This window comes from Chrysoperla carnea, chromosome 2 (genome assembly GCF_905475395.1).
Source record: "Chrysoperla carnea chromosome 2, inChrCarn1.1, whole genome shotgun sequence".
In the NCBI taxonomy this organism is placed as follows: Eukaryota; Metazoa; Arthropoda; class Insecta; order Neuroptera; family Chrysopidae; genus Chrysoperla; species Chrysoperla carnea.
In genome coordinates, this window is record NC_058338.1 from 90,504,675 (window position 1) to 90,530,109 (window position 25,435).

A 25,435-nucleotide genomic window follows, 5' to 3' on the forward strand; every position below is an offset into this window, starting at 1 on the left:
ATATCGAAATATCTTAAATCATTTGGTCTTTCGAAAATTGCAAAAAATTCGGTAATCTTTTGCTTATTCAGTACAACCTTTTCAAGTTTCAAAAACTTTACAAATGTTATAAAAAAATTTATGGCAAAATGATTTGACGAATATATTACAAAATTATTTGATCTAAAAAAGTTACATTTTGCTTTCAAAATTCATTTAACAAGAAAATAATGTCTGCCTTAGAAAGAACAATTTTTGTTAATTCGATTGATTATGGTATATATCGAATATTTAAACAATTAACTATGTTATTGATCAATGCTACCAAAATCCAAGTAAAAGAAAAAAATTGAAAAACAAAATAGTTTCTGCCTTAGAAGGGACATTTTGTTGTAAATTAAATTGATTGTGGTATATATAGGATATTTAAACAATTAATTATGTTATTAATCAATAATTTGCCACCAAAATCCAAGTAAATGAAAACGAACGAAAATTGAAAAAATAAAATAATTTCTGCCTTAGAAAGAACATTTTTTATAAATTCAATTAATTATAGTATATATGGGATATTTAATCAATTAACTACGTTTTAGTTCCTAATTTTTAGCGTACAAAATATTACAAAACAACTTGATAAAATTTGTTTGCATAGCTGTGTAGCTAATTATGTATGTACCACAAGCCGTCGCGTCGCTTCACTCTAACTATATACAAAATTTACAACGCGTGTGCCATTCATTAAATTTAAGTAAATAAAATATATATAACGCTTAACTTAAAACTTCCTTATTTAAAAATTAAATTTAATGGTTGAATCGATAAATTGTGTGTTTCACAGTTGAAAGAATTACATACGAACGACTATCGTTACGTTAATTAACTTTCAACAGTTTTTTTTTATTATTTAATTTAAGTACCCTTAATTTAAACAACTGTACTTAAGTACAAAAATATTATTGATTTGGTATCGAAAAAGAGAAAGTTCTTCCCATTTTCTTGTTACAAAACTCTGTTTGATAATTAGGTAGGTACTTAAATTGACCGCCACTCAAGTGAAATAAAAGAAGGGGTCGCCCAGAAATATTCGAAATTTTTTTGATATTCTTGTAGAGAGGTTTAATTTGAGGAAATCCATTATTATTGTTTTTTGTGAAAATATGTCTGTAAGATGTTGTGACATGTTTCGAATTCTGAATCTATTTTCAAACCGTAACAATGTTATTTTATTTTCACTAAAACAAGTCTATTAAAATTGTAGAACTTTTCGAAAACGTTTGAAGCAAATATCAAATCATAGTCATATACAGATTGATAGATCAAATCATAGTCATAGTATACTAAAGATCTCCTAAGACTTACTCCTAACTCAAAGCTAATTCAATCTACTTTACGATTTTGCTTTGTCATTAGAGAAACAAATTGAGAAATTTTCCTAAATTATTTTCTACTTTTTTCGGTAAAAAAAAAGAAATATAAATTTAAAAAGCCTTGAGACCAATAATTGTCCCAGTTATGAAATTTCAAGCGTGAAAAATAATTCTTACTTTTATACGAGAATCTTCTATTTTTCATTTTCAGATATTTCTGCCTTAAAATCATTATTTAATAGAGAAAAATTAGTGGAAAACCTTTTAGCCTTAAAAAAATTATCAACTAATTGCAAATTTTGCGATAAACTACATCTCAAGAAAATTGTTGTGTTTCATGAAAAAATTGTTTTAACAAAGTACCATATTTTCTAAAAAAAGGTAGTCGATGATTCTAGGCGAGTGTTAGTTCCTATTAATAAAAATATGTATTACGATATTTTATTGTTTAAATAATTCTGACATATTCGTTGTGTGCGTAGTCATGGCAGGGACAATAAAATCGATGCCAGCGCTTCCAGTGAAAAATTTTGATTATTAAGGAGGCTGTTATGACTAATTTGCAATTTTTTACATGTTAATGTTATAGCAAATGTCAAATTAAAATTATTGAAAAACACTAATTAATTAAACTTAATGCATTAAAAATTGTGAAAATAAGAAATCAAATTGCACAAATATTATTTTTAAAATGAAAATTATCATAATTAGTTATTTAAATTTATGAGACAATAATATTAAATTTTCAATGTAAGTCATAAATGCAATCCATACTATTATATATGCATCCATACAATTCTATAATTAAAATAGTATATTTACAATTTAAAGAATCAAAAATTTTTACTGGAAAATGTGTTTGAGATCTTTTATTATAAAGAGATCTAATCTGCATTAAAATTAATAAAAAAATCTAATCAATGTGATCTATGATTATATTTTAATATGTAGTAATATTTATTGATTAATTATTATTAATAAATATTTAAATTAATAATTAGATATCTAAATTAATTATTTAAATTTGTTACAAGAGTAAAAAGCCATAAATTATTTTAAATAAAATTATAATAATATTTTTAAAAATATAATTTATTTGCGAATTATATATACCTACAAATTGTTTATATCAGCAAACGCATTTTTGACTATTTTAACGTAGTACTTACGGTAATAGACTTTGCATTCAGAATTTAATGAAACTTGGCATAGTTGTCCATTATTATATCATAATTAATCAGTTAAATTTTTAAGGGCCTTCAGAGAACAGTGCGTAAGTTTTATTGATGAATGCATATATAATTGTATAGATTGCTTTTATGACTTACATTGAAAATTTAATATAATTGCCTCACAAATTTAAATAAATAATTATGATAATTTACATTTTAAAAATAATATTTGTGTAATTTGATTTCTTATTTTCACAATTTTTAATGCATTAAGTTTAATTAATTAGTGTTTTTCAATAATTTTAATTTGACATTTTCTATAACATAAACATGTAAAGAACTGCAGATTAGTCATAACAGCCTCCTATATCGCCAAAATTTTTCACTGGAAGCGCTGGTATCGCTTTTATTGTCCTTAAATTTTACTGTAAAATTTTGTGCCGTGTATTCAAAAAGTTAATTATATAATTTCTAAATTAAAACAATTTTAAGAAAAGAAACAAATATTTCACACCAGAATTATAATAAAAATATAATGAACCAATCCATCAACTTTTAGATATACATTTGTCAAAACATTTGATCACAGCAAAAAGAGTGCATAGTACTTTGATATCACATAGCCCATTGTTTTTAATAATCACAGCCACTTTTTTTATTACCATACTTTTTTTTGATGACAAATGAATTATATGGTTGTGTACCCAGAATAACCCGTTAGCATAACAAATCACAAAATAACTATATATATAAAAATAAATTAGTAACAATTCTATTGTTATAGTTACTACTTATATGGGTAAAAAGAAAATCGCTTGTTAATTAAGTTAAAATATCTTATTTAATTAAAAAATTAATAAAATATAATGTTATCCATTATTATAATAAAACAATTATGAATTTAATAATAAAAATCGTATCAAAAGAGATAGATGCGTTTAAAACATATAAATAAAAATCGTGGATTATTTCTCAGATTCAAATGAGAAGCCCATATCAAATCGGATATTTTTGTACAGAATGTGTAAAAATTTCTGTGACAAAAAAAACAAAATCTTGATCGCGAGAATCTAAACGATACAAATCGAATAAAAATAATACCAAATTTATGGATAAGAATAAGCCACTTCATACTTATCGGACAAAATTCGAAGCTATCGGAGAATCGATTATCTTCATATTAAGACGGCCGTATTATAATCGGCAAAATAGTTTTGTAGTCGCTTGAAATTCCATTCAATTGGTAACATAGTTTCTGTACAATATAATTTGCTTTGGTATGTGCGTACTTCTATATTCAATTAGTCCAAATTCTATTACGGGCAGTAAAGAACTCAACAATAGTTTTAACCTGACACTCGCATTTTATACTTTTGTGGATTTTTTGGCCTTGAGTTTTTCTTAAAATCGGCTTCAGTTAATCAGAAATATCTCAAAAAGCATTAATACTCCTCTAGTTATTTATTCACAATTTCAATTTTTATACCCTGTATATATGAACTATATCAAGGTATACTAATTTGAGTCTCAAGTTTGTAACGCTTAGAAATAATGACGATACGAACAAAAAATTGATATTGGTGTTCATAAAATCACAGTTCCGTTTTTTCGCCCTTCTGTCTGTCTGCTGATAACTCAAAAACGAAAAAAAATATTGAGCTGTAATTGTTCAAGACGTAGAAAATGTATTTGAGTTCGTAAATAAGCAACATAGGTCAATTGGGACTTGGGTCCCTGGCACCCATCTTGTGCAGTATAAAAAATATTTTCTATAAAAAAAAAACTTTTGCTAGAAACATTTTTTCGTAAATATCTTTGTTTACCCATGAGGGCACAAATTAGGCTTGAACATAATTCTCCATTTTCTCCAATGCTATACAAGATAGAAGGTTGAAATTTTGAAGATAGCTTCAAATACTTAGTGTATTGATTCTAGTGTCATACCAAACCTGTCGGATAATATCGGATAATGGAAATTTTTTCGAAAGTTCGATAGGGCGACCAGAAGGTCACCATTTTATTTGACATAAATGTTTTTGTTTTTTTTTTAAACTTCTCTAATTAATAAAACAATACAAGGTTTGATAGGGTATTTAAACAATTAACTCAGTCAACAATTGTTTATTTTCACTGGTTTTTTATTGACTTTTCTTAAAGAGATCAATAAAAAAAATTCTAAACCTAATTAAATGAGTAAGTTATTTAAAATAAGTACCAAAAATTCGTTATGAAAAAAATCTGTCGAAAAGTTTTTGAGATATGTTGTTGAAAGATTCAATTTTAGTCACGCAAAAAGTGTCCTTTGCTAGCGAATATCTTTGTTAATTGAAAACAAAAAAGATTGAGAGGTGTCGTGAGACACCCGATAGGAACAATATTCATTTCGTACCTTCTTTATAATAAATGTAGCGCTTACTTTTTTTTATTTTCTAAAAAAAAATGTATTAATTTTAGAAGTCAAATACTTGTTTGATTCTTTAATGAATTTAATTTTATAGCTACTTTTAGACTTTACTGTATGAAATAATTGTATTATTAGTTTAAACAAGACATACTTCGGATTTAGTAGTCAACCCAAAGTGAGAATACATTACGTTTGGTTTGATTAGAAATATTTATGATGACATAACAAAAATTGCAAAGTACTTACTTTAAATTATCTCTATTTTCTTTAACTTCTTAACTTAATTACTTTAAAGATTTTTTGCATTTTCTCAAAATTCTTGGTAGCCTAGATGTCATGGTTTCCTAGGTAACCTAGATGTCGGTTTTTGGTGTCTCTTGTAGTTTTTTTGATTTTAACACCCACCTACCAAACAAATATCGTGCGAAAAGGAAAATATTTCCAAAAAATTTTGAATTTAGGAATTCTCAAGAGGACAGTTTTCTTAACATCTATCCAACGTTTTTTTTCATTGTGTTAAAAACTGTGTGTTCAACCTTAACAGGCGGTTTTTTTCCGTTACACTCTGTAGTTGATACCCATATAGGTAGGTGTATGTATTTAGTCCCCCCATACGTATATAAATAAGTACACCATACATTAAATAAAGGTGATGAATACATAATTATTAAAACTGATTAATTGAATATATTACTTATATATATGTTCTTTAATGTTATTTTACATGTAATAAATGGTTTATTGTATAATTAAAACACGTAAAAGCTAAAAAAATAAAAATAATAATAATAAACTTCCTGATTTGTGTAAGTATAGAGTTAATTTAATTAATTTGCCAATTTGTAAAATATGTGATGCAACCAACCAACCAAGCTATTTGTATTTGTTGTTGCATAAACTTTCTACGATTAACTAGGTATATATGATGGGTCGGTCGGTCGTACCAACTCCATACATAACAGAAGAAGTATCAGGTACTTTTAGTTTATATAATTATATTAGATAGATATCCGATTTTATATTCGAATTTGTGATGAAGATGTATGCAAAAAATATCTATTTTCAAGAAATATTGTTTAATAGATTGAGGTATTTTGATACCAAAACGAAAATGTTACACTGAGTATTTAATACGCTTTCTGTATAAATTTCAAGTCGATTCTCTGTACGGTTTACGAGAAAGTAATTATTAAAACAGCCCTTTTTACAAGGTGATATATGAAAAAGTTGTTATAAATGTTGGTTTTTTAGTCAATAAGTGCTTTTAAAAATGTTTTACTATTTACATAAAAAACTTTAATCAATATTCTTCAAGTTTTAAGCTTTAAAATCATACCAAAATTAAAAACTGTACATAAAAATGAAAAATTTCTTCGGTAAGAACACCGACATTGATAGCTTAATTCTCCTAAGCCGAGAAAATGGTACGAATTTTTCCGAAAAAGGATGATTAATTGATCGTTATCGATATCAAAATACCTTCCTTAGAGAGTCGAAATGAAATTTAAAATTTTTCTTATTAATTAATCACCCTTGCATAGGTCTTTTGTATCGATTCTCTGTATGGTTTATGAGAAATGTGCCCTTTTTTGGGTAAAAAAACTGACTTTGATATTTAATTTCTCCTAGACCATTCATAGAAGCGTTGTTCATTTTTCACAAGAGACGTATAAAAGAGAAGATGATTAATTTATAAATAAGATCATTTACATTTTTTCGGTATTGAAATATCTTAAGACAATGTAAAGATAAAAATTAAAATTTTTTTTGATTAATTAATTACTCATACGCAGCAGGTTTAATCTATTTGGCGTAGATCTAGCTTGATTAGCTCTGATTTAATCTGATTTACGTAGTATCACTGGACACTAGGCTAATTTATTGTTTGACAAAATGCCTGGAAAACTGGACACTCCAAACAAAATATGTTTCAAATAATTTTAAAATAAACTTTAAAAACATTTAAAAAATCAGTTTAGTTTCCTGCTCTGCGCTAACAACAAAAAACATTTTTTTCTTTGAACTCTGCGGAGTACCTATCACTGTCATTACATTTAAATAATTTACAAATTGGTTGAATTAAAACTCATTGAAACTTCTGATCTCTGAGAAAAAAAGACGCAAGTTTTAATCAAATCTATTAGTAACATTGAAAATATTGGAAAAATGACATCATTTCGTAACACAAAGAAGATATCAAAAATTGATTTCTTAAAATCAAAACCACAAAATAATTTTTTCACTTCTAAAATTTACTGAATAGAGCAACACCCGCCGAGCAATGGAAACATTAATTTTTGTCTTTTTTTTCAAGGGAGATAATCAATCTGAAAGAAACAAGATCTTCATAGTCGTATAACTAATCTATTTACTTAAACAAATAACTTATTTAATTACAAGTAGAAAAACTATTCTTAGAAACTGTTTGAAGAGATGTTTAAATTAAAAGAAAAATCAACTTAAAAATGTTAACATGATCATAAAAATTGTGTAATAACTAATGTTCAACGAGCAACTTTTAAAATCTCTATTATAAATGCGAAAGTAAGCATGTTTGTTTGTTACGCTAAAACTAGTGAATAGTTTTTAATGAAACTGTACAGCAATATAGCTCATACTTCAGAATAACACATGAGATATATAATTTATAAAGATATATTCATTAAAAAAAAAAAATTAAAAATTAATTTAATTTGACATTACCATAATTTACAGATTTTTGTAAAATAGTCATTTGACATTACCAGAAATTACAGATTTCTGTAAAAATAGTCAATATAAAATATTTCACGGCCATCTTTTCTGATATACTCAATGAATAAATACGACTATTATACATTTAAAAAAATAGAAAACCATACATATATTTTACCTGTGCAAAACAATCCTTACCATTATTTTGAGTGTTATAGAAAGGGGATAAGCGAGAGCAATCTTTATCAATTTTTACTTTTAAAACTTTACTTTTAAGCGAAGCGGATGAGTATCACTCTTGTAAGATATAATTCTTCGTACTTTTAACAACACATCAATATTTTCAATCTTATAAAGTTAAAAAAACAATAAAATTCATTTGTATCGACAACGTAAAGTTGATATTGATTTTTATTTACAGTCCGAAGTCGTACATAATAATCAATGCGTGTTACATTTCTATTTTAATAAATATATGCTTACCTGTAATTCTTAAAAAGTAATTAAAAATAGAGATTAAACTGCTTATAATACTCTTTAAATAATACTGCTTAAGGATGCACGAGAGCCAAGGCAACATTTTGGATAAAAGGCTTGATTCTTTTTTTTTTAAATACGAAGTAGGATCTAAAAGTCTAAATCAACTCTGAAAATTATAAGGGGGGTGGGTTTGTCCGATTATTTAAATAAATAAATGACTTCAAAAATAGGCGTATTTAACATTGATCTAATGGGAAAACGGTAGATGGATGATATGTTTTCAAAAAACCCGTTGTTCCCGACTAATTCAGGATGTATAAACACGGTAGTGCAGATACAAATTTTAAAAAAAATTATATTTTCAATTTTGATGATGATTTATGTTATAACTTGATAATATAAGACGAAAAGTAGAAATAAAATTTTTCGATATCTGAAGTAATTTTCAAAATATGGAAAAGTGAAAATTTTGTGTAATTTTTTAACTTTCGATATTTCGAATACCAAGCAGATATCGAAAAATTTTATTCTTATTTTTTGTCTACATCTATGAAGTTATAATAAAATTCATCAAAGTTGAAAAATAAGGTAAAATAAATTTTAACCACAAGTCTAAATTTGCCTTGACGTTCGTACTATCTTAAGTTATTTTTTCTTATTTGTAAATCGTTTGACTCAATATCTGTTATCAATTTTTTACACCGCAATTAGTCTATGATTCTTTTTGTAACTTTTAAAACTTTGATCTCAATATACTGGCATTCATATTGATACGTAGAAAATAGGGGCTTAAACAGCTAGAGAGAGAATATATCAAATAACTTAATCAGAATGCCAAATTTACCATGGCTTGGACATCCATATTTTATATAGCTACTTTGTCCCTGATGATTTAGAAATAAATTATTTTCCAAATTAAAAATAATTATTAAAAATATATTTAATTTAAACATGATTACTCGTGAGGACACTTACAAAACGAATTAAGCAATTAATATTTAAACAAGAATTAATTTTATGGCCAAGAAGCAGGCTTGTAAAAAATAAAAAAAAAAACAACCTTCTTCACATAATATACCTCGATAATAAACAATCAACAAATTTCAACAAACTATCGTGGAGTTGACTTTTAACTGGCAGGTCAAGGAAAAAGTTAAATTAGTAAAATAATAGTTACTTCTATGGAACTTTGCTTGTTATACAAGTTTCCATTTTCCACTCTCCGTACGATAAGGGATTTCCATGTTCTAGAGTAGGATATATATAAAAGTACTTCAAATGGTTGATTTTACTTAATTAACAGTCGTGTATGTGATTATTATATGTATAAATAAAGTTGATTGTAACATAACCTACAAATACTATGAAAGCCATCAACAAATTAGTAATTAATGCAAATTACTTTTTCTCTATTCGTTCTGTGCGTAGTCATGGTAGGGACAATAAAATCGATTCCAGCGCTTCCAGTGACAAATTTTGGCGTTAAAGGAGGCTGTTATGACTAATTTGCACTTCTTTTCATGTTAATGTTATAGAAAATGTCAAATTAAAATTATTGAAAAACTAATTAATTAAACTTAATGCATTAAAAATTGTGAAAATAAGAAATGAAATAGCACAAATATTATTTTTCAAATATAAATTATCATAATTATTTATTTAAATTAGTGAGACAAAAATATTAAATTTTCAATGTAAGTCATAAATGCAATTCATACAATTATATATGGATCCATACAATTCTATAATTAAAGTAGTGTATCGTTACCATAGAAACGCCTCTAATAAAACTCATGACGGTGCTAATATGATGTCACATCATGACGGCTCCTGTTTTAGGTCACGTCATATACTTATTAAACATTACGACATTTAATTTTAATATAATAAAACAGTAATGTGCTTTTATGACTCAAATTTTTTTTCATGAAATTTCATAATGTACTTTTCACTACCGAAAGAACCCTATTTATTAAAATGTATCCACCAATAGACAGGCAACTTTCAAGCGTAAAAATTTGATTTCGACTTTCGAGTGTAAAAACAACAATCTGCCATCAGAAACTTACAAAAGAACCTTCTTCTTCACATAATACCCAACAATAATCAACTATCAACAAATATTCAAAAAAGAAAAAAAATTAATTATTTGTGAGTTCATTATCGCAATACATAAGCCGTCCGATGCCCGCTGTAGTCCACTCCACGCCGAGATCATCTCTCATCATAATAAAAAAAAATTAAATAAATAAATAAATATTATAAAAAGAGTAAGAAACACAAATAATAAAAAAAGAAAAAACCTTAAACTAAACATATATATTTAATATGACAGAGAAAGATATAAATTATATGTAATAAATAATATTTAATTACAAAATCCTTGCGTCTGACATCTGTCGGTTGAAACAATAATTAATACTTAGCACCATGTATGTATCTAGAAATGGAATGGACTTATTGAACGAAACGCTCAAACAAATAAAAATTCTATTGGCGACGATCTTTTTTTTTTTTTGTTTTTAAAATGGTTGGTTGTGGTGTTATTTCTTTTAATCTTACATCGGAGAAGTTATTTTCTTCATAATATATGAATCTCTGATTTTTATTGTATGTCTGTCACATATGTGTTTTGGATCATTTTGGTTTGATTGAGATCAGGTACGGATCCAAAAGTTTTAATCAGATACACGGCAAAGAAATGCTTAGCGTTAATTACTATGCTGGTATGGTATTCGCACCGTGCGTAAGTTTTATTGGAGGCGTTTCCATGGTAACGATACACTACTTTAATTATAGAATTGTATGCATATATATTTGTATGGATTGTATTTATGACTTACATTAAAAATTTAATATTATTGTCTCTCAAATTTAAATAAATAATTATGATAATTTACATTTAAAAAATAATATTTGTGCAATTTGATTTCTTATTTTCACAATTGTTAATGCATTAAATTTAATTAATTATAATTTAACATTTTCTTGAAAAGTTGTTTACTTTTTTAATGGGACACTTTTTATATTTAAACTTTTATTCTATCTCAAGAAGAATTTTCCCAATTGACCTACCTGGCTCATTTACGAATTCTAACTCACTTTTTACGTCCTGAGCACGCTATAAGGCTTAATATCGCTTTTCGTTTATGAGTAATCGTGTTCACACACCATAAAATAAACCATACAACGGTTAAAATACAGAGTATGAAAATCGAAAAAAAACATCAAGAGAGTTTGTCGGGGAAAAATAAGCAATTTTAACGGTTTCTTAAAAATTAATGCATGTTCTATAATAAAACAGAAACACTTTCATCAAGTTTCATGAAAATTGAATTTTTTCCCCGAGAAAAAAAATAAAATCGGAAAAACAGTTTTTCACGATTTCCTCATGGAATTTTGAGTTAATGTTGAAAAAATTTTTTCCAATTTATTATTATCTAAAACTTTACTGCTGAATATATTTCGCCCTAAATGGATGAAAAAAACTTTTTCAACATCTAAAATCAACCCCCATTTCAAAATTTCCAAGGGTCTGGAGTTTCATTGATTTTTACTATGTTACTTGCACACCAAAATAAATTTTCCACCAAATCGCTGCTACCTGTTAATAATTTATATCTATATATCTTAGAAAAATTATAAGTTGATTGATGAATTTGAGCTTTGCTGATTTGTGGGTCATTGGATCCGCACCTGACAAAAGGTACCTACTATATGTATCATCCATCTGTATAGATATTATTTGATGTCTTTTATATTATAACGCAGTAATTTGTTGATTAAATTCGAAGAATTTTAAAGTTTAAATTAAATAACAGTAATTAATTTTTTTTTTATTAATATTTCTTGTATGACAGATTAATTTGTATATACGCAAAAAATGCTGAGTTTAGATTTGAAATTTATAAAAACGAAAATATTTTATAAATATTTTTTTTTAGAAAAAAAAAAAAAACTTTGATTAAAGTATTTATATGGAGTACCTACCTAATTTCCATTATGATTTCTAGTCAAATAATCGGATCACAAACTCGAACTTTTTTTATTTAAGGTGTTTCGATACCAAAAAGAAAGTGTTGCCAAAAAACTGAAAATTTGTGTGTCAATCATGAGTATTTAATACGCTTTCTGTATAAATTTCAAGTTAGTTCTCTGAACAGTTTACGATAAATTAATTATTTAAAACAGCAATTTTTACATGGTGGTATATGAAGAAGTCGTAATAAATATTAGTTTTGCTTAAAATGCTTTTAAAAATGTTTTACCATTTACATAAAAAGCTTTTATCAATATCCTTCAAGTTTTAAGCTTTAAAATCATACCAAAATTAAGATCTGTGAATAACAATGAAAAAGATTTTTTGTTAAAAAATTCACTTTGATAGTTAATTTCTCTTAAACCGTACAGAGAATCGAAATGAATTTTTCACAAAAGACGTATAAAAAGATAATTAATTGATAAATAAAATTTCAAAATTATTCGATCATTTTCATTATTTCAAAATATTTTCTAGTTTCTTTATATTTAGCAGAAGGGTAAATTCGTTTTACCGAGAATTTCTAAGAAAATAAGAGAATTTCGAGGGAAACCTCATTAGTAATGCATAATAAAAATAACTTTAAAAAAGTAACCAGATTTCTATGAATTTCTGTAATTAACTGAAAATTAATGGTATTTAAAATATAAAGACAATTTATACAGGAACATAATTTTTATCAAGACAGTTATTAGAATTTATTGAACTTGAGACTATAAAATATATATATTTATAAACTCATATTGGATATTAAACAGATCATAGATTTTAATATGACTTCCTCAAAGACACAACATACTTATTACTTAGGAAATCTTAAATCAAAAAGTTATTATACCTACATAATAAAGTGTCCAAAAATGTCACAAAAAAGTTTTTTTAAATTCGATCAAAATAAATTTGATTCATAAATAATAATCAAGAGATAAAACTAACTTCACAGTAAAAAAAAATTACTGAATTTAATTACTGAAAGTAAACACGATCTCAATACTTAATTCAAGGAAATGACTATTTTCTTGGACCAAGAGAATATTTACTTGCTACCATCATAAGAACATATTTTCTTGCAACTGGTATTTTTATTTACTGTGTAATAAAATTTGCAAATTAAGAAATCCATACAAGTTTTTCTTTTTTGGGTGTTTAAAAGTAGATATATTTTTACTACGGAAGCGCTAGTTAAGGTATTTCGATACCGAAAAAATGAAAATGATCCAACAAATTTTAAATTTCATTTATTTATTAATCATCCTTTAATAAGTCCTGACCGATTTAGGAGAAATTAGCTATCAAAGTTAGTGTTTTTACCAAATAAATTTTTTCATTTTTATGGACACTTCTTAGTTTTGGTATGATTTTAAAGTTTAAAACTTGAGGAATATTGATAAAAAAATTTTATGTAAATGTTAAAACATTTTTAAAAGCATTTATTGGCTAAAAAACCAATATTTTTTACGACTTCTTCATGTATTATCATGTACAAAGGGCTGTTTTTAATAATTAATTACGCGATTAAGTACTGATAAATTAACACAAACTTAATTACAGTTTTTTGGTAACATTTTCGTTTTGGTATCGAATCACAACTTTATTTACACAACTGGGGCCTCTTTTTGAGTCGCAAATAATGAAAAATAATATGCAAATAAAGCACAATTTCATAATATCGTGTTATTAGAATATCCCCAACCTCGGTTTAATTTTGATCCTGAAATCAACTTTAATAAATCTAACACCGAAATTTCTCAATTTCTATGAAATTATATACATATCTACTTTATCTCAAAGATTTTTGTGTTAAATTACGAAATGGCTGCTAGCATTTGACTTTTGATAAATTTTTCAAAATAATTTTAAATATATTCATTCTAATTATGAAATAAATAATTTATTTCGTTCAAGATGAATAGCTTAAAGAAATGTTCGTGTCATTAAAAGGACTCAATAATAATAAAATTTAAAAAACCACACAAATAAGAATTCAAATTAATGCAATAAACAATATTTTTATACATATGTAAATAATATTATAACATTTCTAACCAAATATTTGGAGGCCATCATATGCAATTATTTGAAATTATTTTTTATTTTTATGTACAAATTCGAAAAATATTATTAAAAAAATCTCTTTCAGACATATCTAAAACTATCATCATGTCCTTATTAAATTAATGTATATTAAATAAAAAATTCTTATTCAGTTTATTGTAAGAGTCCTAAAATACAGGGTTGGTAAAAATTAATGTTTTATTGCTTCGATAACCGAAAATTTCTAGTTAAAGTGATTTTTCTAGTTCTAAAAAATTTTGATATTCTTTTAATTTGCCATTTGCCAAAAGTTTTATATGCATTTTTGAAAATCATGTGCTTTATGTAAAGCATTAATGAAAACAACAGAATACTAATAAAAAAGGCAAAATAAGCGTGCTTTAAAACATTTTTGGTCCTTTTGAACGTATAGTGTTTTCAATTTTTTTTTTTTTTTTTTTTTTTGAGTAAAAAGATATATTTGGCAGAAAAAGTCAATAAATTCGATCCACAGTTAAAACTTCAAATTTCTTTACTAACAAACCATGGTGGTCATATTTTTGGAAAATCTGAAAAACCGGGAAATTTCTGGCAATTCAAATTCTAACAGAAAAGTCAGAAATATATCAGGGAATTCCGTAAAAAAAAGAGTCTTTTAAAGGAAAAATTTAAAATAATTTTTATTATTTTTTTTATTGAATTATTTAAAAAAAGAATATCTTAAGTCACATTTAGTAATATGACTTATCCTTGTTCTTATTTTGGAAAAATTTCGTTCCACTTTCTATCAAGGTATGATTAAAAGTGTTAATTTGATCCGTAAATTTTTTAATTATTCAACTTGAAAATCTGAAAATGTTAAGGAATTTCATTTAGGCAAAACAGTGGCCACCATGCAAACTTAAATACCTTATCAGATCTTCAAAAGCATGGTAAAACGAGGCATACAATTTTCATTTAATTACGGGAACTCGATCTCTAATTAATGAAAAAACAAGTGAAATTTAAAAAACGCCCGGCATAAATATTCTAAAAATTGAAGTATGTCTTCATACCTTTTCGACATTTTTATCGTTTGATCTTATAATAGTTATTCTTTGTTTTTGAGCACAATAGGGCATAATCCTGAAATTAAAATTGTTTAAAAACGAAGAAGTTATAAGCAATCAAAGATTGCTTTCAAAGGTTCTCCATCTCCATTTAGCAAAACAAAGTAATAATCTTTATAGCGATACCTACGTATGACGTCACTAGTGGGTTTCTTCCTCTTTGAAATGAAATTAGGAATTATAAACGTTCATATCTTGCATACTAGTAAAGATTTTCAAAAACCAACTTCATTTTCCTTTTCGTAAAGTAAGAATTGGAGATCTGAAGTTATAAAAAAACTTTAGTCCGATCTCCTTTATTGAAGTGGATTATTTTACTAATTAACATGAATTAAGTGTAAATATAGTTTTGACTAACCCTGTATAAGTATATAGTTTATAAATATGATAATATAATGTATTGTTGAATTACAAAGTTGTCTTAAATTATCATATGACGTGGCTACAGGCATTAACAGCCATCCATCATTTATTATGCAAAATATTCATGTTAAGATGAGAGAAAAAAACATATCCAAACATTTATTTATATTATATACCTGTCTTTGTCGTACTTTTCAATTGTTTAATCATGTTCATATATCCCTTCTGTATGTATCTCTCTCACTCTCGATCCTAAGATCATCATTTTCTTCAAATTTTGTCATTTATATATAATTTAAATATATTATTTTTTTAGTCAATTTAATGATTACTATCATTTTTATACTTTATCGTATACAAAATAGTCTTTATGTCATTTATTTCTATACACTTCTGAATTTCTATAATATTCTAAAATACTCAATTTGGAATATTTCAATTAGTATTAGCCGATTCGGCACATCTTAGAACGTGATTTCCAAACGTAAGACTTTTTTACGTCTGCTGTGAATATAGAAAGCAATTTGTGAGTCACCCAATAGAGAAGTTGCATGTTTTTCAATTTTTTTTTTTCTTTTTTCGAAAAATTACTAAAAATTATTAATTTTACATTTGAAAATGATTTTTCTAAATTATAAATTCAAACGGTAGTGACGTCAACACCTCGCTTTCGTAACGCCATCGCACTGAAAAATGATAATATAACATGAATAATGATAAATGGTTTGTTTCTCCGCTGGTTTTCACAGCCTCAACGGAGGTTAATACGTCACAAATAATTAATAAAAAAATAAAATTATTTAAAAAAAAATTACTTAAATATACTTAAAATCAATAATTTTTTCATTAATATATGAATTTTTGACAAAAAAATTTAATGCAACTACTCTATTACAAAAAAAATAGATGTATTCGATTTATGGGATTTTAAAAGTCATATCTGGGCTCACTAATTACGAATTTTTTGGGGACTGTACTCAAAATTCAAAATTTGTGTAGACACTTGAAAAACGCGGATCAAAAAAGCTATTAAAAAATTTGCATTTGAAGATTGCTAATCATTTTGCGAAATGCAAATTTAAAATATAAGATGTAATTATTTTTTACTGAGTAGACAAATTTTTTTATTTCTATAAGTGCAACTTTGAATCAGTTGAACAATTCGAGACCCCGCAAATTATTCTTTTGAAAATAATTTTAGTATAACGAAAAAGCGTAGGTATTAGAATCACAGTTATACAAATTTTGGACCTAAAGCAAATAGATGAAAGAATGTACACTGGCTTGATGAAATCAACAGGACGAAACTAACAATTTATACATGACAAAGTATATAAAAAATATACTTATAATAATTTGAATATCTATACTTATCATGAAGAGAAACGCATTATTTAATAAATTCTGTTTATAGGCGCACACATTTATAAATGATAGATACCCTTCACAAAAAATAATTTTAAAGACACTAAAAAAAAAAAACAACTAAATATGATAATTTTATCGAAAATTATTTTAATGTCATCCAATCAGTCTATAATTTGAAAGAAATTACCCAAAAAAAAAATTATTTAAAAGATTTTTTTTCTGTGTTTCAAATTATTAAATCTTTAAAAATAATAACCCAAAAATATTTGTCTATTACAATGATATTTTAAAAAATAGTTTCACTAAAAAAATTATACAGGAGTTAATAAAACTTAGTGGCAAATAATATGGGTTAAATGGCTCATGTTTTTTTGGTTTTGTTTTTGGGTTAATTGTGGTAGTATGTCTAAGGATTATTTTACCCTATAATTATTTTAAATACTTAAAAATGTGTATTTTTTAAAATAGTAATAATAATCAGTGTCACGCAGTTTTTACTGACATGAGACAAGTTAAAAAATAGTTCAAAAAATTTGTTTAAATAATTAGTTAAACGAAAGTTAGTGGTACGTAATTTAGTTGAGTAGGTAATAGCTGTAATAGCTTTAGGGTAAAATACATTTCTCTTTCTTTTTTTTATTCAATCAATAAGACTTATAAATGACCCACCCTCGAATGTTTACCCTATTAATAATATACGTTTTAGTGTAAGATAGTCTCGCATTAATAAACATTGACTGGTAACAAATGACACATTATTTTCTCAAAAATAATAATAAATGTGGAAAAGCTTGCTGAATGATTACTTCTTATGAAACTTTATGTATTATTTTTCTTTATATATGGCGAAAATTTAAGACTAAACAGTAAAATTAGTTTTTTTTTATACATACAGGGTGGAACTGTTCGTTTTATAGTTCCTCCCGTTTACTTTTATAGCCAATTTAGATCCTAAAAGGTAAGAGAGAGAATGACATTTTAAAATAGAAAGTTTATCAGTATAAAGAAAATTTATCACAGTTAAACATTTTTTCGTAAATCGAAACAAAATACGCTAGCTTTGGAAAAATTTTGTTTTTAAAGTTAGGGAAAGCGCAATAAAGGTCATTCATCTGTGTTAAAAACTTTTAAGCCCTAGTAAATTTTCAAGATCATTTGAAGATCAAGGTCCAATGACCTTAAAACTAGAATTTCAGATCAAAGTCATGGACACAGGCGAATGTCCTCTTCTGCCTTGGAAATTTTTGCCTAAAACATTTTTCTGTGGTGTCTGCGTGGTTTTTTTCGATTATATGCAATAATAACATATTTTTAAGTCGCATTTTCTCCAAAAAGTAACGATTTACGAAAAAATGTTGTAAATAAAAAATGTTTTTTTTTTTTTATGAGGATCAACTTTCTAAATTGTAGTGTTCTTCTATCTCTTGCCTTTTAGGATTTAAATTGGCTATTAAAGCAACCCGGAGAATTAGGTTCAATCTAATGTCAGAACATGATGTCCTCCATCAAACTCTGAAACTTTTATTTCAGGAAAGATTAAAAGATGTTAAAACTGGAGAAATTGATAATTGAATAGTGTTTTTCTAAGCAACTTTTCTTATAGTTTTTTTCGATATCTCTAACCATCTCTGACGCTATGCCAAATATTAAGAATCAGCCCTATTTGTCAATTATTAGTGAGTTCTGATTTCGGTTAAGTATCATACAAAATGTGACCAATCATCCTGTGTGACTACAAAATTTTAAATCGATATTCTTATAAATAACGAAAATATGAAGGTGTCTACCTCTTAAATGTGACACAACCCAAAAAGAAGGGTTTCCATAATTAAACAGAATGGCATTATATTTCATTTGTGACAAATTTTTTAATCCTTCATTTCAATTACGTAACATTCAATCATTTTCGAATACATTTATATTCTAAAATCATTTAATTTATATGATTTTCTAGTACATAGCAAACAAATATAATTTTGCAATACTAAAATACATACTCGAATTATCCAATTGTCATCAACATCTGTACACGTATGTAGTTGATATGTTCGTACGTTTGTATGTATGTATGTATGCATGTATATTTGTAATGTAAATATTTGCCTGATATGTAATATTGTAATTGATTGCCCTCAAGAATTGTATTGCCTGACTAAAACACAATGTATTTAATTCACAGTTCAGCTTTAACGATATTACTAATGGTTAGCCAATAATATTATACATGTGTGTGTGTATAAACAAAAACATGAGCGTATTCAAAGGAAGACTCTACTTTCTCTAATAGGAAATACGAACGACTTTTTTTTAGATAATTTTTTTGTATATCATTTTAATTTGATTTTGCCATCAAAGATTTGTTTGTGTACGTAGTTCTTATGACAAACGTAGTATGTAACCGCAAATGCTTTGTCCGATCTCTCTGTCTAATAGACGAGTACCCGGCGTACGGAGTACTCTTAGTCCTGACGTGGTGATCCTAGATGAGACTAGTATGGGAGTTAAAATGATAGACATCTGCATTCCATTTGAGGGTGCCCCGGATGCCTTAGATGTAGTTGCAAATCTCGACAGATATAACCAATTTGCTGCTAAGTTATCTTCGAAAAGCTATAGAGTCTCATTGGTTGCTTTTGTCGTTGATTCACTCGGGTCCTGGCTAACTCAGTACTATAGAGTTGTCTGTGATCCGCACACAGGTACTGAATCTCTTTTACGGTATATACATATTTAGTTAAGAAATGCGAAAAAAAAAACTATCGATATTCTCTATTGAAAACTTGCTTGCATATTATAAACACTCGAACAAATATCCGGGTGGAATTTTGTAATTGATTTTAAACTACCTTCCCGATGAGCAGAGACTTGAAGTTTGAACCATTGCTCAGGAGTGGTTGACAATCTTTGAAAATGTGAAGGAGAAAAACGAAAAAGAGAAGAAAAAGATTTAAAAAAACGCCTTTTAGAATTTGGGTAGAATTTTATAATTCATTTTAAACTAACTTCCCGATGAGCTACAGACTTTCGAAATTTGTTATTTTTTTATTTTTTATCCATTTTTGAATTTGAAATGTTTAATTGAACCTTTTTAAATAAATTTTAATTTGATAGAAATTATAATTTTTTTAAAACTGATTTAAACACGGAAAACTTTCGGTCCACTAAAAATACATAATGGCTAATTAATATAAAAAATATTGCTCCACCAGAAGAAAACGTACGGTTCATGCGTTCATATTGTTATTTTTGTAAGGAAAACAAAATCAATTGTGTGAATCAATATCTATCTATCTTACTTACTTAAGTTGCCTACAAGATAACATCGAAACAATAGACGTGACTAAAATAGAGGTTGGCATTTAAATAAAGCATAGCCCTCTTCTGGCTACAGACCTGTCTATACAGCCGTATATGCAATCGTTTAATATGTTATGTCTTCATGATATGTGTAAATCATATATTTTATGTATTTTGTACTTTATATTAACAAATATATCTATCTAAATACTTTATTTCATCAAATCATATTCGATATCGACATATGATATCGACACACAAATATCAATGATACGATAATAAATTTGTAAAATTAAACATGGCCAAAATATAAAAACACAATAAACAAGTTTATTTAGTAAAATATTCATTAATGAACAAACAATATTTTCTAAAATTTGTTATTAATTATTTACAGGAGGCACAAAGCGGCGCCCTGGATCGATGGAGTATTTGCAGTCCTGAAGAAGAACCTTTAGTTCTTCAACAGTTTTTACGTTTCGGCGAGACGAGAGCGATAACACAGCAGCTGCTGCTAGCGCAGCAAGCTGCTTTAGCTCAAGAGCAGCAAAGACATCACCAAAGTGGATTGCAAGGAGGTTTGGGTGCATTACCCTTACCTCCCACCTCATTACATGGTCTATCCTTATCATCGGTATCATCATTACAACGAACGATATCTGATCGATTAGACGAGACAAGAAAACGTGAAAAATCATTACCGAAATCATCTTCAACGCATATATCACGTTCAACCGCATCTTCTATACAGACTATGTCACCAAGTAGACGGCCATCACCGCCTACAGCATTGACTGCACATCATTTACAACTTGGTTTACATCATCATTCGTCACGAATACCCTCCTCACATCATCCTCCCCCAATGTCGCCACATCAGAAACATCATTCATCACCACTTAATTTTATGAAATTACCATCAACAAATAACAATGGACCAGTTTCGACAACATCACCGCCGAGTAGTATTAGCAGTAGTCCAATTAGTGTCTCACCATTAAATCGATTACAAAGTATGCAACCTTTTGATTTTCGTAAACTTGGAGCTGGTCTCGCAAGTTTCCCAACATCTGCGGCAATGGGTCCCGACCTAACACATCATCACCAATCATCACATCATCAACATCATCATCATCGGCGAAGGAATGCCGATACAAATTCAACACCTGATAACAATAATTCATCAGGGTTAAATTTAAGTATGGCAAATCATATGCCCTTCAATTTACCACCCCCACCACCACCTGTATCAGCAGCAATGTCAATAGCAAATAGTTTAAGTCATTCAGCTGCTGCAATGGCAGCTGCAGCTGCTGTTTCTGGTAATCCATTAGCGGCAGCCAGTCTTGTTGCATCATCATTTCCTGGATTTTTACCATCAACAGGTGGTAAAAAATCACCATCCACCGCTGAATTTCTAAGTGGAGGTGGTAGTAGTGAATTTGGTTCTGAGGATGACGACGAAGAAAATTCACAAAGTGCGTTGAATTTAAGTAAAGATGCTATGAAATCACCAAAACAACAATCACAAGGGCAACATCATCGATCTGGAAACCCTACCGGGCATACACGAAAAACCACAACACCCACAAAACGACATTGGGGTTCAGCTGGACTACCGTTAAATTTGGGTACACAATTTATAAATCCAGCCACGGGAAAGAAACGTGTCCAATGTAATGTTTGCCTTAAAACATTTTGTGATAAAGGTGCGCTAAAAATACATTTCTCAGCAGTGCATTTACGTGAAATGCATAAATGCACAGTGGAAGGTTGTAATATGATGTTTAGCTCACGACGGTCACGTAATCGACATAGTGCAAATCCAAATCCAAAATTACATTCACCACATTTACGACGAAAAATATCACCACATGATGGTAGAAGTGCACAATCTCATCCCATTTTAATACCACCTCAATCGGGATTATTACCAGCGGGAGCTGCACTAAATCCATTAAATCCATTTAGTCCATTCCCGTTAATAACTCCTCCACCAGATATGCGACATCATTCGTCCGCATTGGCTGCAATGGATTTCAAACATAGATTAGACTTAAACGCACAGCAAAGATATGAAGAAGCGCGAAAAGAGCATAATAGTACGTCAGCATCTGATGAAGGAGCTGTTGCTATGACTTCCACGAGTAGTAACCAAGGTGACGATGACTTTGATGACGAAGATGGTATTGTTGTCGTAGGAGGTGATGATGACGATGAACCAGAACAAGAACCAGATCCTGAACCTGAACCTGAACGAAAACCTGAACCCGAACCTGAAATTTGTAAAGATATTAAACCAGAAACAAATGGGAATGTATCCGATCAACCAGAAGATTTTAGTATGCCGTCAAAAAAAATTAAGATGTCAGTATCGGATGCCGAAGAGGAAATTGTAAGCAATGTCGATAGTAATGAGGATTCGTTAAGTGTTGTCGATACACATAGTTTAAGAGATGATACCTCAGTGTTTGTAAGTAAACGGAAGCGTAAAAGTCAGAATCCAACAAGGTGTACAGTTCCTATTGTAACCGAAGAAAGTGGTTTAACCGATGGTGAATCCTCAAACGATCGTATTATATACCAAGAACCCATACAGCCAGAACAACAAGAACCAGAAGAATTAACTGTTAAAAAACCTATTAAACAAGAGCCTGAACCAGAACCTCAAGCATTATTACCAGTTCGAAAAACAGAACCGATTGAACAACCAGATGAACCAATGGATGTATCAATGCCAGGAAAAAATATTCAAATTAAAGTCGAACAAAATGATGATGAACCAGTGGAACTTGATCTATCATCAAGTGGTCCATTAAGGGAAAAAATCAATTGCCCTGATGTGAACGCCAATGAAAAATCAAATGATGCAAATATTCGAACAAGTTTAACACCATTATTTCCAATTGATAAATTAAAAAAAGAAAAACATTTCGATAGCGAACCAATCGAAGACGAAAAGAAATCAATTCGACCACCTAGTTCAAGTGGAAGTCATAAAAGTGACGAATCAATGGATTCATCAAATCCCTTACGACATTTAGAGACTTTGTCGCATGGACATTTTGGTTTAAATTTAAGTTTATCATCAACCCCACCACAATTTCCACCATTGGGGTTTATGGTTGGTGGTGGCCCACCAAGCCCAGCACGTTCTCATACCTCATCAATCGATAGTTTAAATGGGCCAGAATCACCATGTGACGAAAATAGTGAAAATCAAATTTATGGTCATTTCGATAATGGAACATTTATTAGTACAATGGATGTACCAATCGATAAGGATAATCCACGAAAATGTACCGCATGTGGGAAAATATTCCAGAATCATTTCGGCGTAAAAACTCACTATCAAAATGTCCATTTAAAGCTAATGCATAAATGTAATGTTGACGGTTGTAACGCCGCTTTTCCTTCGAAACGTAGTCGAGATCGACATAGTGCAAATTTAAATTTACATCGAAAGTTATTATCGACATCGTCTTCATCGGATAAACCTGGAGGTGGTGCAAGTTTATTCTTAGATAAATCACCTTTTGCAACACTGGCATCGAATCCAACGTTACATAGTGAATTTTTAGCACGATTATACTCCGATACACAAGGCTTGCCGTTAAATTTGGAAGCATTTAAAAATATGCATCCGTTACCTCCACCAGCTGGTAGTTTAGCGGAACAAATACTCATGAATAGTGATCGAGTACCTCCACCTCCGTTATTACTTCCACCATTAGGAAGTTTAGCTGGATTTCCTGGTTTAAATACATTTGCAAATCATTTAGGATTTGGTCCAAATTTAAATGGTTTATTAACCACCGTTAATCGTAAAGATCGAGGTACAACATCCGGATCAAATTCACCAATATCAGCATCATCTCCTCCAACATCCGCATCGCCACCAGTGAATACAAATTTAGTGTATTGTGTCGAAGATGAACTACCAACCCCAGATCGTGATGGTTCTTTACCATGTCGGGTCTGTCAAAAACCAATGCGTGATTTATTATCGTTAAAAGAACATTGTGAACAAAATCATTTAACTGAAATGTATCGATGTACTGTTTCCGGTTGTAATAAAGTGTTTACATCGCGTACCAAACGTAATTTCCATGCGGAAAATGACGCGTTACATTTACATTTAATGTCACGTCATTCTCAACATCAGTCTCATCATCATCATCGACGACGTGGCTCAGAAAGTGGTGGTATATCGTCCTCGTGACCCAGCATTTCTCGAGGTCCTTTATTAGTACCTCATCATTTTAATAATAATCATTCGAGTACAGTGCCACCTTTGTGGTGGTAAAATATGAACTTTTTTGATTTAATATATTATAAATAAATAAAAAAATATTATAAATATTTTGTAAATAATTTATTTAAAAAAAAAAGGAAGAATTTTCAATACAATAATTTGTACAATAATTTATTTAGATAATTTTTATTAGATATTTTTCTTGTTTTAATGTATAATTTTATAAATATATAAAAATATTCTGTTTTTAAAGAATGCCAGTCTTGCAAAAATACTCAAAATAAATGTAAATAATTAATCGTAATTATTATTACTTAAGCTAATTAATTATTATTATTATATAAGCACGTTGATTTTAGTAAAATGAAAAATCCATAAATTTTTTAATGTCCAAATTAGTGCGTTAAGGCCAGTCAATAGTGAATTTACTTTGAAATGAGACTAGACTCTCCGATTTTGTATTAAAAAATATATTTGTTCTACTGGAAAGTATTCTCATATGAAAATAATTTCACGGTACTCATTTCCAGTTGTCTTCATAAGGAATACATATTTTAGGAGTTTTATCACTTTAGTAACATGTGGTAAAAAACTAAGCATTGTAAAAATTTTATGTTTTATTCTAAATTAAATTAATCGGACTATAAAATTAAGATTTTTGCGCCATAATAAGGTACTATGTTTGAAAATGTACTTCAAAATTTTTCGAATAAAAAGCCACAAAAATATATATATTGGCAAAATATACACGATTTCTTGCCATATAAATTTAAAATACGACTTTTAATTTTAATATAATAAAACAATAATGTGCTTTTATGACTCGAAATCAGAATATTTAAGAAAAAAAATTACAAATGTTACTTTACTC

At 28.1% G+C, this 25,435-nt stretch overlaps 1 protein-coding gene across 1 annotated transcript in view; it reads left to right on the forward strand.

Moving 5' to 3' along the window:
* LOC123293030 (zinc finger protein basonuclin-2) overlaps positions 1-24,585 on the forward strand; it is a 657,524-nt gene extending 632,939 nt beyond the window's left edge. The window contains exon 6 of the mRNA XM_044873746.1: positions 20,707-24,585. Coding sequence (XP_044729681.1) covers positions 20,707-24,531 — 3,825 coding nt within the window. The 3' untranslated portion in view covers positions 24,532-24,585. The remainder of the gene's footprint in view (positions 1-20,706) is intronic.
* The last annotated feature ends 850 nt before the right edge of the window (positions 24,586-25,435 follow it).